This window comes from Coffea arabica, chromosome 6c (assembly GCF_036785885.1).
Source record: "Coffea arabica cultivar ET-39 chromosome 6c, Coffea Arabica ET-39 HiFi, whole genome shotgun sequence".
Lineage (NCBI taxonomy): Eukaryota > Viridiplantae > Streptophyta > Magnoliopsida > Gentianales > Rubiaceae > Coffea > Coffea arabica.
Genome location: NC_092320.1, coordinates 4,517,819 through 4,530,880, shown reverse-complemented (window position 1 = coordinate 4,530,880; position 13,062 = coordinate 4,517,819). Strand labels below are relative to the sequence as shown.

The window sequence follows — 13,062 nt, the reverse complement described above, 5'->3', positions numbered from 1 at the left end:
TCTTTGTTATTTAGTATGGCTCTCCCCCTTCTTTCTTTTCTTTCTTGTCCTTCATTCATCAATCTGCGCCTTAATTTCATTTTACTTAGGCTTGCACCCCTGCCATGTCCTCACCAAAGAAGACGGCAATTTCCATACCAACTATGACTCCAGCAATTACCCTTGTACATTTACAATCCATTTCTCATTGCAATCTTCACAAGGCTTTTTGCTCCTGACTCCCCTGTTTTGTAGCTTATGGAGTCATGACCTGAAGGAAGGGGCAGCTGAGATCCCTCCAGACGCTTGCAACTTCAATCATTTGCATAGAAGCAGGACGACGTAAAGCTTTTTGATAAGGGAGGTCACAGAAACTAGCCAAGTTGATACTTGATAGTACTTCTCCAATAGTACTAAACCTAAGAGACAACACCGCATGGGCAGAATTGATTATTAATGCTGTAGAAAACCTATTCTTTTTGTTCAACGCCAAAAGCATTGATCAGGCAAAGTGACTCTTAACGTTTATATATATTGAAAAAAAGGATCAACTAAAAAGACAGCTCAAAAGATATGCTCTTGATGGTATCAGGAGATAAAACCACAATTACATGCATGTTAAATGCGTAATTCTAAGAATCATCTGTAATGCTCTTAGTGCGAACTTTCTCCATGATGTCTTTGATTAGCTGTTCAATGTTGAGGTGTGAGGAACCACCTTCATCTGCTGCCTTCCTTGCCATCTTTTTCAGTTCTGCAGCTCGCTTTCTTCTCATCTGCCCTTCCCCCCCTTTATCCATCAACGCTTCAATAGCCGTCTTTGTGTTATCTCTTGTCACCTGCACTCCCACGTCTTCTTCATGTCCTATGTAAACAGAAGACTCCACTCCAGCCTTGACTCCAGTTTTCAGTACATATAATACTAGCTTCTCATTCATGAACTGCTCAGCGAACAGTGGCCATGTGATCATTGGCGCACCTGAGCTTATCCCTTCTATAGTTGAGTTCCACCCGCAATGTGTTAAGAACCCTCCGATTGATGGGTGAGACAGGATGAGAACTTGTGGCGCCCAACCATGGATTAAAAGCCCTCTGCCCTTGGTCCTTTCTTCAAACTTTTCTTCAATAAGCCATTTCCGAAATTCATCGGATGCATCTTTAGTGACCCAGACAAAAGGTCGACCTGATGATTCTAGGCCTAGTCCAAGTTCAATCAATTGTGAAGTTCCCAACCGGGTAATGCTTCCCAAACAGGCATAGATTACGGACTCTGGCTCCCACGTGTCTAGCCATTTCATGCACTGGTGTTCATTAATGGAAGCCTTGTTTCCTCTCTCAGCTTTATCCAAATTCTCTTTGTTGCACAGGGAAACAGGGCCAATGCACCAGACACCTTTACCTTTCGCCTTTTTATACTGTCTAACATAATCAAGCTCTAACTCTTCAAAGGTATTGACCACAACTCCATATGCTTCCTTTTCTGCTTCTCTTATTTGTTCCAGAATTTCTGCCCATTCTGGGGTGATTGGTTTGACAGGGCCTACAACCTGAGCTTTGGTCAGTTCGATGTGGTCAGGGAAATCAGGCACCGTGAAGTACTCTGCATCGGAAGTTACGTTGTCAAGATCCTCGGAATTTGTCAAATTGTGCGAGCAGAGGAGGGAGAAGCAGCAAAACCCATGGAAAACAAGCCTTGGAACCTGAAACTTCCGTGCAACTTGACTTGTCCATGGATGGCACATATCAGAAAGTATGCAACTCGGGGACGGTTTCAGCTCACTAAGCCTTTGTTCAACTGATGGTCGTAGCAGTCTGGCAGCCGCAAAGAAATTGAGACCGGACTCTATGGAAGGGAGCATATCAAAACACTCGCATCCGGCTGGTAGCCCTGCTTCTGCGGATGGAAAACCAAGTTTGATGACGCGGATTTGCAGTCCGGCATCTACTTCTCGTGCAACTATTGATTCAAATCTCTTGGCATTTACAGGTGTGGTGAAAATGGTTATGGTAACTCCACGCCTTGCCAACAATCTGGCAATATCTATCACAGGGAGCAAGTGACCTTGGGCCATGAAAGGAATCAAGATGAAATGTGGAGGCTGCACTTGAAAGGCCATAGCAGCAACTAGTTTGAGAGCTGAAACTCAGGAGGAGACTGGTCTACCTCAAGGCCTAAACTTAACGGGTTTATATATAGACACTGTATCTAAAATCTTCTGGACATGATCAATTCATCGTGTAGCATCCGTCACTGGCTGCTGATGTAAGACCCTACATAAGCATACCAATATCTGTTCTGCAGTTCCTATCGTTTGCTGAATGAACTAAATTTCTGTGCATGGATACTCTTTAGCTGTCCTTATATACGTTAAGGAAATTGGCATGTTCTCTTATGATTAAACGAATGGTGAAGCAAAAACCTGTGCAGTTCCAATCTTCTCCGAAGACCATGCAACTTGGCTCTGTGGGAGCCATAAGATGGAGACAGCGTAAAATTATAGTTCTTGCCCGGTGTAGTGGGGTAAATCTACACATGACACGTGTCAGCTCGGCAAGCTGTACGCACTGGGTCGGCGGTGGAGACTTCACAGCTCACGGGTACCAGCTCGGCATGCTGATGCCAGCTCGGCCTCACCTATTGCTCCCTAAGATGGGCCTATGGGCCGCCGCCTCCGAACTTGTAGGAGCCGCCGCACGAAACCCTAAGAAGACTCCGAACCCTAAGGGGACACTGACTCCAACAAGGAAACTACAACCATTCCGCTCTATATATAGCGAGCGCAAGGACAATACAAGGTACGCAAACACAAGTATTCTAGACTATTGCTCCGTGTATAAGCTCACTGACTTGATCGTCGGAGATATTTCGGGGACACCAGTCCCGCACTTGATCTTTCTTTGTAGGTACGCTAGCTCGGCTTCCTCTCTCAGGTCGGTCGCGCCTGCTCAGCTCGGCTCGCTACAGCCCAGCTCGGATCTGGTTTTTGGTAGTCGCATCAATTGGCGCCGTCTGTGGGAACACGTAACTTCTCTTGCGAATCATGCCAAAAACGAGGTCTCAGAGGAATGCCGATGGCTCTAAGGGGAACGGAGGAAGCGGCCCCCAACAGTCTGCCCGGAGTCCGACCCCTGGAGGTGAGGGGACGGGACTCTCGCGGATTCCGCCGGAGCAACTGGTTCAGGCGGTAGCAGGAAACTTGCCCACTTTCGAGGCCATTGTGAATTACCTCAGGGGGCAGACAGGAGGGCCTCTGGGCCAGGAGCCGAAGAACTCGGAGGGTCCAACCGAGTCCAGGGCTGGGAGCCCCAACCCCCAGCTCAAACGCGTGCGCCGGGAGCCCTCAAGTGAGCACATCGACATGGGGGAGCCCACTTACAAGCACTCCCGAACTGAGCACCCAGAGCCTGTCCGGAGGTATTCTAGGGACGAACCCTCACCTCGGAAAGAGCAGCTCCAGGTGCAGGACGAGCTGGACCTGCTCTTGGATGCCGAGGCGGACAGGTACATCGCGTCCCCTTTCGTGCCTGATATAGAGAACTATCCATTGCCCGCGAAGTTCAAGATACCCAACATGAAGCCTTACGATGCGACCTCGGATCCGGAGGATCATTTGTTTGCGTTCCTGACCCAAATGCGTCTGCAAACTGCCGCAGATGCGGTCAGGTGCAAGACTTTTCCCATGTTTCTGGAGGGGAAGGCACGTCAGTGGTTCTAGGGGCTCCCCCCCAGGTCCATTAGGTCCTTTGCTCAGCTTGCTCGGCTGTTCGCGGCCCAGTTTGTCTCATCACGAGCCTTCTCCAAGAGCACGGCGCACCTGATGACCATTCAGCAAAGGCCTGAGGAATCCCTACGCGAATACATGGTGCGTTTCAATAACGAGTCCCTTCAGGTCAGGGATCGCGATGACAAGGTGGTTATGGCAGCCTTCATTAACGGGCTGCGCAAGCAAAAGCTCTACACCGAGCTCGTGGAGAGACCTCCCAAGTCGGTACGGGAAATGCTGGACCGAGCTCATGAGAAGGCCAATGCGGAGGAGGCTAATCGCCTTAAGAGCGCGCAAGAAAGGCTGAGGGATGACAAACGTAGGAGGGGAGCCGACCAGGTGGAGGCTCGTCCCAACCAGGGAAGAAAGAGCACTTACGATCGCCTCCCCAGGAGCCGTCCAAGTGGAGGAGATAAGCCCTGGAATAGCCTCACCGCACCTCGAGCTCGGGTGCTGGCGGTCATGGAACAGGAAGGGCTCTCCCGACCTCCTCGACCTTTGGGAGGGGACAAAAGCAGACGGGACCAAAGGTTGTTCTGCGCCTATCATCGAGATGTGGGGCATGACACGGAGGACTGCCGCCACCTCAAGAAGGACATCGAGAAACTAATCAAACGAGGTCACCTCGGGCAGTTCATACGAGAGGACCGAGCTGACCAGCAACGAGGGAGGTCCAGGTCAGAACGACCAAGCTACCTCCGGGATCGACCTCAGGGGCCTCATGGTCGAGCTCCTGAACAGGAAACGCAGAATCTGGCCGGGGTGATTAATACCATTGCAGGAGGACCGACTGGCGGGGATAGTCATACAGCTCGGCGGCACAATCGACCTCCTCCTGCGGGGGAGAGCTCGGCCAAGCGTCTGAAGATGTATGAGGAGATTATCTACGGACCAGAGGACGCAGTCCCCCTGGCCTCCAACAATCATGAAGCTATTGTGATTGAGGTCATCACCTGCAATTACAAGGTGAAGAAGGTATACATAGACAATGGGAGTGCTATAGACGTGCTGTATTACAAGACTTTTAAAGAGCTGCAGCTGGAGGATAGGCAGCTGGTCCCGGTTCGGACTCCGTTAATCGGGTTCGCAGGCCCTCCCGTGAGGCCAGAAGGAATGATCACACTCATGGTTACGGTCGGAGTGTCCCCGAAGTGCCGAACTGTTCCGGTAAACTTCGCGGTAGTTAAGGAGCCGTCGTCATACAACATGATTTTGGGGCGGCCCACACTGAATGCCCTCCGAGCTGTTTGCTCTACGTTGCACCTCAGCATGAAGTTTCCTACTCCCGAGGGGGTGGCGGAGGTGCTCGGGGATCCGGAAGTGGCCAGGGCATGTTACATTGCTACCCTCAAGGGCAAAGAAAAGTTAGTAGCTCAAACATTTTGCTTAGAGCCCTGGGAGCCCATGGAGAAGGGAGAGAGATTGGAAACGGACGAGGGGCTAACCGAGCTGCCAATCCAGCCCGGCCGACCTGAGCGCACCGTGAAGGTCGGCATGGGCCTGGCCGAGCAGGTCAGGAGTTCTTTGGAGGCTCTCTTGGAAGAATATGCTGAGATTTTCGCTTGGAGTGCAGATGACATGCCAGGAATCCCCACCGAGCTGGCGGTTCATAGGCTGCGGGTGGATCCCGGCGTCCGACCCGTGAAACAGAAGAAAAGGAACTTTGCTCCTGAACGAAAGGAGGTCGTCAAAAGCGAGGTGAGTAAGCTGCTGGAGGCCAAGATCGTTAAGGAGGTTTACTACCCGACCTGATTGGCTAATCCGGTGCTGGTCAAAAAGGAGGAGAAGGCCTGGAGGATGTGTGTGGATTTCACAGATTTGAATAAGGCTTGCCCTAAAGATTGTTACCCACTTCCCCGGATTGACCAGCTTGTGGACTCAACAGCAGGTTATGAGATTTTCTGTTTCTTGGATGCTTTCAAGGGGTACCATCAGATAGCCTTGGACGAGGAGGACCAGGAGAAGACTTCGTTTATCACCGAGGATGGCACATATTGTTACGTCACCATGCCGTTCGGTTTAAAAAATGCAGGCGCAACCTATCAAAGGCTGGTAAACAAGTTGTTCAGGAATCAGATCGGTCGAAACCTGGAGGTTTATGTGGACGATATGTTGGTAAAAAGCCGAACCCAGGAGCAGTTCGTCTCCGACCTGAGGGAGATTTTCGAGGTCCTTCGACACTCACGAATGCGGCTAAACCCGAAGAAGTGCACTTTCGGGGTCAGGTCGGAAAAATTTCTGGGGTACATGATTTCCAAAGAGGGGGTGAGAGCTAACCCAGACAAGATCAAGGCTATCATGGACATGGCTCCACCCCGGAATATTAAAGAGGTGCAGCGTCTGACAGGAAGGATGGCTGCCTTGAATAGGTTCTTGTCCAAATCGGCAGTTCGGGGGTCGCCTTTTTTCAAGGCCCTGAAAGGAGGTCGGCAGTTCGAGTGGAACCCGGAGTGCCAGAAGGCGTTTGATGAGCTTAAGGAGCACCTCGTTCGATTGCCAGCTCTGACCTCTCCCGAGGTGGGGGAGACCCTGTTCATCTACTTAGCTGCGGGAGAGGGCGCGGTAAGCGCAGTGCTGGTGCGAGAGGAGGACAAGTTACAGAAGCCAGTGTATTATGTCAGTCGCGCCCTGCAGGGGGCCGAATCCAGGTACTCGGCGATAGAGCGATATGTCTTGGCGCTAGTTCACGCAGCTCGGAAGCTGAGGACCTATTTCCAAACTCATCCCGTGGTAGTCAGAACGGACCAGCCCCTGAAGCAGATCCTGTCCAAACCCGAGTCTTCAGGTCGAATGGTAAAATGGGCGGTGGAATTATCTGAGTATGACCTGGGATATCAGCCCAGGACGGCCATCAAAGCTCAAGCACTAGCAGATTTCATAGCAGATGGCATCTCTTTTGGGTCGACTGGAGGGGAGACAGACCAGGCCGGACCGAATAGGGAAGTTAAGGACGCACGCGCCGCCAGAGCCACACAGATCCCGGAGACTGCCAAGGCCGTACAGATCAGAGAGGTAGCCGAGGTCCCACGGGCCGAAGACGCTGCTGAGGTCGCCCAAGCCAGTCAGGTAGCGGAGGGCGGATCGACCAGAGAAGCTGGGGAGACCGGACCGGCCCAAGAGGCTGCAGAGGCTAAGCAGGCCATAGACGCAGCGGAGGTCCAACAGGTCGGAGACGCAGCTGAGGTCGCATATCCCGAAGAGACTGCCAAGGCCGAACTGGCCAGGACAGCAGCCCGAGACGGGAAGGCTAGGGAAACAGCGGAACAAACAGAGCCCACGTGGACGCTGTATGTGGACGGTGCGTCAAGCAAAGAAGGATGCGGAGCAGGGCTTCTCCTAATCAGCCCTACAGGAGAGGAGCTGCCTTACGCGTTAAGGTTTGATTTCAGAGCCTCTAATAATGAATCTGAGTACGAGGCTCTCATTGCAGGAATGGAGATGGCTCGGAAGTTATGGGCCAGATCGTTGAAAGTCTAAAGCGACTCGCAGCTGATAGTTAACCAGGTATGGGGGAGCTACGAGGTCAAAGAGGGGGCGCTGAGAAAATACGTGGCCAAGACACATGAGCTGAAGGGCCTGTTTGAGCAGTTCGTGCTAGAACAGATCCCGCGGAGTCTGAACAAGAGAGCTGATGCCCTGTCCAAACTGGCCTCCATCTTGGTGGGCATCCTAGGTCGGGAGATAGTTGTGGAGGTCGTCAGGAGCCGTGCATATGACCAGGTCAGTACTGCGGTCATCCAGGTGGTGAGCTCCTGGATGGACCCCATTGTTCGATATCTGGCGCAGGGGGAACTCCCCCCGAGCAGGATAGAGGCCCGCAAAATTCTACTTAAGTCGCAGAGGTACACGCTCGTGCAGGGAGTCCTGTATAGGAAATCCTACTTGCAGCCCTGGCTGAGGTGTATAACACCTGAGGAGGGGAGCTATGTCTTGCGCGAGTTGCATGAGGGCATCTGTGGCAATCACGTTGGCTCCAGGGTATTGGCCAAGAAGGGAATGCTGGCCGGCTACTATTGGCCCACCATCTTCAGAGACTCGACCGAGCTGGTAGCTCGGTGTAAGTCTTGCCAGCTGCATGCTCCAGTTCATCACGCCCCAACTCGGGAAATGATCCCTCTTCATAGCCCGTGGCCGTTCTTCCAGTGGGGAATCGACTTGCTAGGACCTTTTCCCCGAGCTCCCGGTGGCTATGAGTACTTGGTAGTGGCGATTGATTACTTCACCAAGTGGGTAGAAGCTGAGCCGCTTAGCACGATCAGTAGTAGGTCGATACATAAGTTCCTTTGGAGGAACGTAGTCTGCCGATTTGGCATACCCAGGGTTCTCGTTTCGGATAATGGCCGGCAGTTCGCAGATCATTCGCTTCAGGAGTGGTGCATTGAGCTCGGCATCCAGTAGCACTTCACCTCAGTAGGGCACCCCCACGCCAATGGGCAGGTCGAGAATGTAAACCGGACCATCCTGCACGGCTTAAAGACAAGGATCGAATCAGCTCGGACGGTTTGGCTGGACGAGCTGCCCACTATACTATGGGCTTACCGAACTACTTCTCGAACGGCCACACAAGAAACTCCGTTTGTCCTAACATATGGGGTGGAAGCAGTGATCCCTGCGGAAATTGGGACGCCTTCGGCCAGGGTACAACACTTCGTGGCCCAAAGCAATGAGGAAGAGATGCGACTCGATCTAGACTTGCTCGAGCATCGAAGAGAAGAAGCGGCTATAAGAATGGCAAAGTATAAGGGCCAGGTTGCACGCTACTACAATGCCAGGGTAAGGCATCTTTCTTTTAAACCAGGGGACCGGGTAGTACGCAGAAATTCAGTCAGCCGAGCTGTGGGCACAGGCAAGTTAGACCCGAATTGGGAAGGCCCGTACGTAGTAAAGGAAGTTGGCCGAGCAGGCTATTGCAAACTAGCTCGTCTGGATGGAAGCGAAGTCCCACGCATGTGGCACGACTCAAATTTAAGGCTTTTTCTTTAAGAATCCTGCCCGAGCTGAAAATGGTCGGCTGGACAGGTCTGCTTTTATTTTAGTAGTTCGGCATTAGGAATTATGAATGTATTCAAAGCTTTGAAATAAAATAAAAATTTTTACAAGTGTTGGGAAAGGAAAAGGCTACATATATTCAAAAAGCATGTACAGATGGGGGGCCATACAAAATCGAGCTGGCCAGCTCGGACCCTACTCTAGCCTAACATCCTACCAGGCTAGTCTAAAGCCCTATCAGCTTAGCTCTCCCCTTGCTGCTCTTGCTCTGGCTCTGGGGAGAGTGCAGGAAGATTGGGATCGGCAATCAGGGCAGCCAGGTCGCGCCCATTGGAGTAGCCTGTGACGAGCCTGTCAATTTGGTTGGTGGATTGAGGGTTGAAGTCAGGCCATTTGCTCAGGTCAAAGCCTGGCAACTTCAGGGACTCCACATCCATCAAGGCTTTCGTGTAGCCGAGTTGCAGTACAGGGCCGTTGAGGAGGGCCAGGTCGTTCATGAAGACTTCAGACTTCTTGAACTCTTTGATGCCTAGCTGGCGCCCTTCTTCCCTTGCCGCTTCCACCAGCTCGGCAGATTTTTTCTGCTCTGCCTCTAGAGTTGCAGCCAGTTCGGCCGTTCTCTTCTTTTCCAGTTCGCAAGAGGAGTTGGCATCAGCAAGCTGTTTCTTCAAGGACTCCAGCTCGGCCTCGGCTGCTTCGAGCTGGCTTGTTAGCCTATCCTTGGCCGCGTCGGCCTGAGACAGGTTGACCCCCATGTTTTCGTACCGCTGTGCCAGCTCAGCTCCAGCGACGTTGAGCTGCCAGTCAAATACAGGGTAAGACATCATTAAAGCTAAAGGTATGTCAACAAAATGCTAAGTATGAAGTCACCTGGGCGGTACTAAGGTAGAAGTGCTCCAGCAGCTCGGCGTTGGTAGCCAGCTGGATGAAGTGATGATCGCGGGGAAGCACCGCACCCTTGACAAGCTCCCTGGCAGCTTCAGGGAACTGAGCTCGATCATTCACCGACAACCCCCACTTCGGACAGAAGTGAAGGGGGTGGGGGTGGGAGCTCGGCTCGGTAGGAGGCTTCATGGGAATCACATTCCTCATGCGCCACATAGCGGGAGGAGATTGTGACGAAACCTGCTGCTCGGCGGAGCTCACCCCGTAATGAGAGGCAATGGCAGTAGATGGCTCCTCCTGGGACTGGGGGGAAGCCGCCTCTGTCCTGGCCTTCTTGGCCGTGGACTTCTTTTTTTTCTTCTTTGGTCCCTCCCCCAGTGAAGACTGAGCGGCAATCTGGGGAGTAGACACAGGTGGAGGTGGAGGCACCGTGCTGCTCGGCGCTGTGGAAGGCGCAGGTGTTGGCGTGCTCGCACTGCCAATTCCGCCAATGTTCAGCAGCTGGGAAAACCTCTTCACTGCAGGACAGAGACACTTAGTCAGTTAGGATGATGTGAACTCATGGAAAGGAGGAGGTCGAGAAAATTACAAGCTGTCAGCTCCTCGGGGGTGATAGGTCGGAGATCGGGGGCAGGGTCGTTCACCTCTGCTCGGATTAGCCCCGCCGACCAGAGCTGGGCATTATTAAATTCCTTCACCTTCAGTTGAGCTTCCGAGCTGACCAAGCGGTCTAGCTCGGCCTCGGGCAGGGGAGAAGGGATTGGATCGGTTACCTGGGTATCCTCCCTCCAAGTTAGGGGAGGAAACCCAGTATTCTTCACAAAAAAGAACTGGGCTTTCCAGCCCTTGATGGAAGAAGGCATCTGAGTGAACAGCTCGCGGGTAGGGAGTTCCCCTCCGCTCCTGCGAGCGAAGTAGAACCAACCATGAACCGGGCCGCTTACCTTCATCTGAAAGAAATACCTAAATAGGTCCAGAGAATAGGGGATTTCAAGAGCTCGGCAAAAAATAAAGAAGCCGAAGATGGACCGAATGGCGTTGGGAACGACCTGGGTAATTCGAATGCCCCAGAAGGTTAGGATATCGTAAAGAAATTGGGGAATGGGGAGGCGAAGACCAGCCACGAGCTGATCTCTGTAGATAGTCACAAACCCAGGGGGAGGTCGGCAAGCGTACTCCCCTGGCCGGGCTGCCCGAGCCTCGAACTGGGGGAGAATGTCGTACCTCCCCACCAGTTCATCCACATCCCCCTGGTCGAGGAGGGGGGGGATAATCTCGACTTCCCCAAAGTCGATATCTGGTCCTCTAACAGGACCCGCTCTGGCGCGAGCTGGAGCCACCTCCAGAGGAATCTCTGGGGCAGCAGCTCCAGCCTCGGGCTGAGCAGATGGACCAGGTCGGTTCATGGCTATGGCAAGGCTTGGGACTGGGGGAGGAAGATATTCAGACCCAGACGAGCTGGAAGGAGAAGGACTGGATCGGGTATTTCTATGAATACAGGTCGGGTAATCCTACGCCTAGGTGCTGAGCTGGTAAGGTCTGAGTGTGTGGAGGAAGACGACATAAAAGGAAAGGAGAACTTACTGATGAATAAGGGGGAAGAACTGAGGTGTGCTTAGAAGGTAATCCTACTCTCGGACGACCTCACTGAATGCGGAGCGAGCTGGAGAAGATTGGAGGAGAAGAGAAAATGAGAAGGAAGGCTTGAAAGTGACGTTTGGTGGGGCCTATTTATAGGCTCCCTGGGCGGGAAGCCGAAGAGTCCCGAGGAAGAAGTTCGAATTTATGGCAAGGGGGCAGTTACCTTGGAAGACGCGTGAGCTGACAAACCGCCATCATGAAAGACGTGACCCTTGAAGTGACGGTTACTACGACGGACGTGGCAGTTCCTCGGGGGAGATACGTGATCATGGGATCGTGGGTCCCGCACGACCCCGACGTGACGCTTCGAAATTTGGTCCAGACCCACGTGACTCATCAGTGACTCTAGACTCAAGGGGGCTAGTGTAGTGGGGTAAATCTACACATGACACGTGTCAGCTCGGCAAGCTGTACGCACTGGGTCGGCGGTGGAGACTTCACAGCTCACGGGTACCAGTTCGGCATGCTGATGCCAGCTCGGCCTCACCTATTGCTCCCTAAGATGGGCCTATGGGCCGCCGCCTCCGAACTTGTAGGAGCCGCCGCACGAAACCCTAAGAAGACTCCGAACCCTAAGGGGACACTGACTCCAACAAGGAAACTACAACCATTCCGCTCTATATATAGCGAGCGCAAGGACAATACAAGGTACGCAAACACAAGTATTCTAGACTATTGCTCCGTGTATAAGCTCACTGACTTGATCGTCGGAGATATTCCGGGGACACCAGTCCCGCACTTGATCTTTCTTTGTAGGTACGCTAGCTCGGCTTCCTCTCTCAGGTCGGTCGCGCCTGCTCAGCTCGGCTCGCTACAGCCCAGCTCGGATCTGGTTTTTGGTAGTCGCATCACCCGGTAAATTTCTTTGATTACAATGGGAAGTAACGTTCCATAATTACGTTGGAAGGTTTCATTTGCGTGTGATTCACGGCCATAGTGGTCAAATAGGAGTGAATTGCGTTCAACTTGGGCTTCTCAATCTCATATTCTAAAAATCTAACGACAAATTAATTAATGAATTCTGAAAGACCTTCCGACTTCCGAGGGAGCTCGGTTTCAAAGCATATATAGTACTTGAGTGAAACAATGTAGATGTAGGGATGGCAATGGGGGCGGGTGCCCGCGGGTGCCCGCCCCGCGGGGGGCTCACGGGGCGGGGGTTGGGGCGGGGGCGGGGGGGAATTTTTTCCCCCCGCTTAGAAACGGGGCGGGGGGCGGGGGTATACTCCCCCGCCCCATCCCCTGCCCCGCCACCCGCAAAAAAAAAAATATATATATATATATATATATATAAATGACTATATATTATATGTAAGTTAATTAGTTATAAACTTATGATAATGATATTATTAGTTAGATGTATTATATAATGTATATTAGTTTATGTAATATAATTGATATTATCAATTATATGAATAATTATACATGTCTACTAATAGAATTTATTAATTAGTTATACTAAATTTACTAATACATTTATACTAAATTTCTAATTACACTTAATAGAATAACACTTTTTTCTCAAAAAAAAGCACAAACACAATGATGAATTAGTGATTGCATTTGTACTAAAAGTGAAAATTTGACTATTTTAGTTATATTTATTTATCATATTGGATTGTATTCAAATAACTTCTGTTTGATTGTTTTTATGAGTTTCAATTGTAAAATTACAATGAATAATAATTTGGTGATGTGTTGATATTTTAGTACTTGATTATTTATTAAAATTTAATTATAATAAAATTATATAATAAAATTTTATTAACCCCCGCGGGTGCCCCCGCGGGGGAAGCGGGGCGGG

At 51.4% G+C, this 13,062-nt stretch overlaps 2 protein-coding genes across 2 annotated transcripts; one reads left to right on the top strand and one right to left on the bottom strand.

Moving 5' to 3' along the window:
* Positions 1 to 477: 477 nt before the first annotated feature.
* LOC140008311 (UDP-glycosyltransferase 73C4-like) lies at positions 478 to 2,265 on the bottom strand. The gene has a single exon (XM_072052233.1). It carries the CDS (start codon positions 2,094 to 2,096, stop codon positions 612 to 614), a length of 1,485 nt encoding a protein of 494 aa, XP_071908334.1. The 5' UTR covers positions 2,097 to 2,265; the 3' UTR covers positions 478 to 611.
* A 3,275-nt stretch (positions 2,266 to 5,540) lies between these two features.
* On the top strand, positions 5,541 to 8,141 carry LOC140008175 (uncharacterized). The gene is made up of 2 exons (XM_072051733.1): positions 5,541 to 7,199; positions 7,248 to 8,141. The coding sequence occupies exons 1-2, from the start codon at positions 5,541 to 5,543 to the stop codon at positions 8,139 to 8,141; spliced, it is 2,553 nt and encodes an 850-aa protein (XP_071907834.1).
* The last annotated feature ends 4,921 nt before the right edge of the window (positions 8,142 to 13,062 follow it).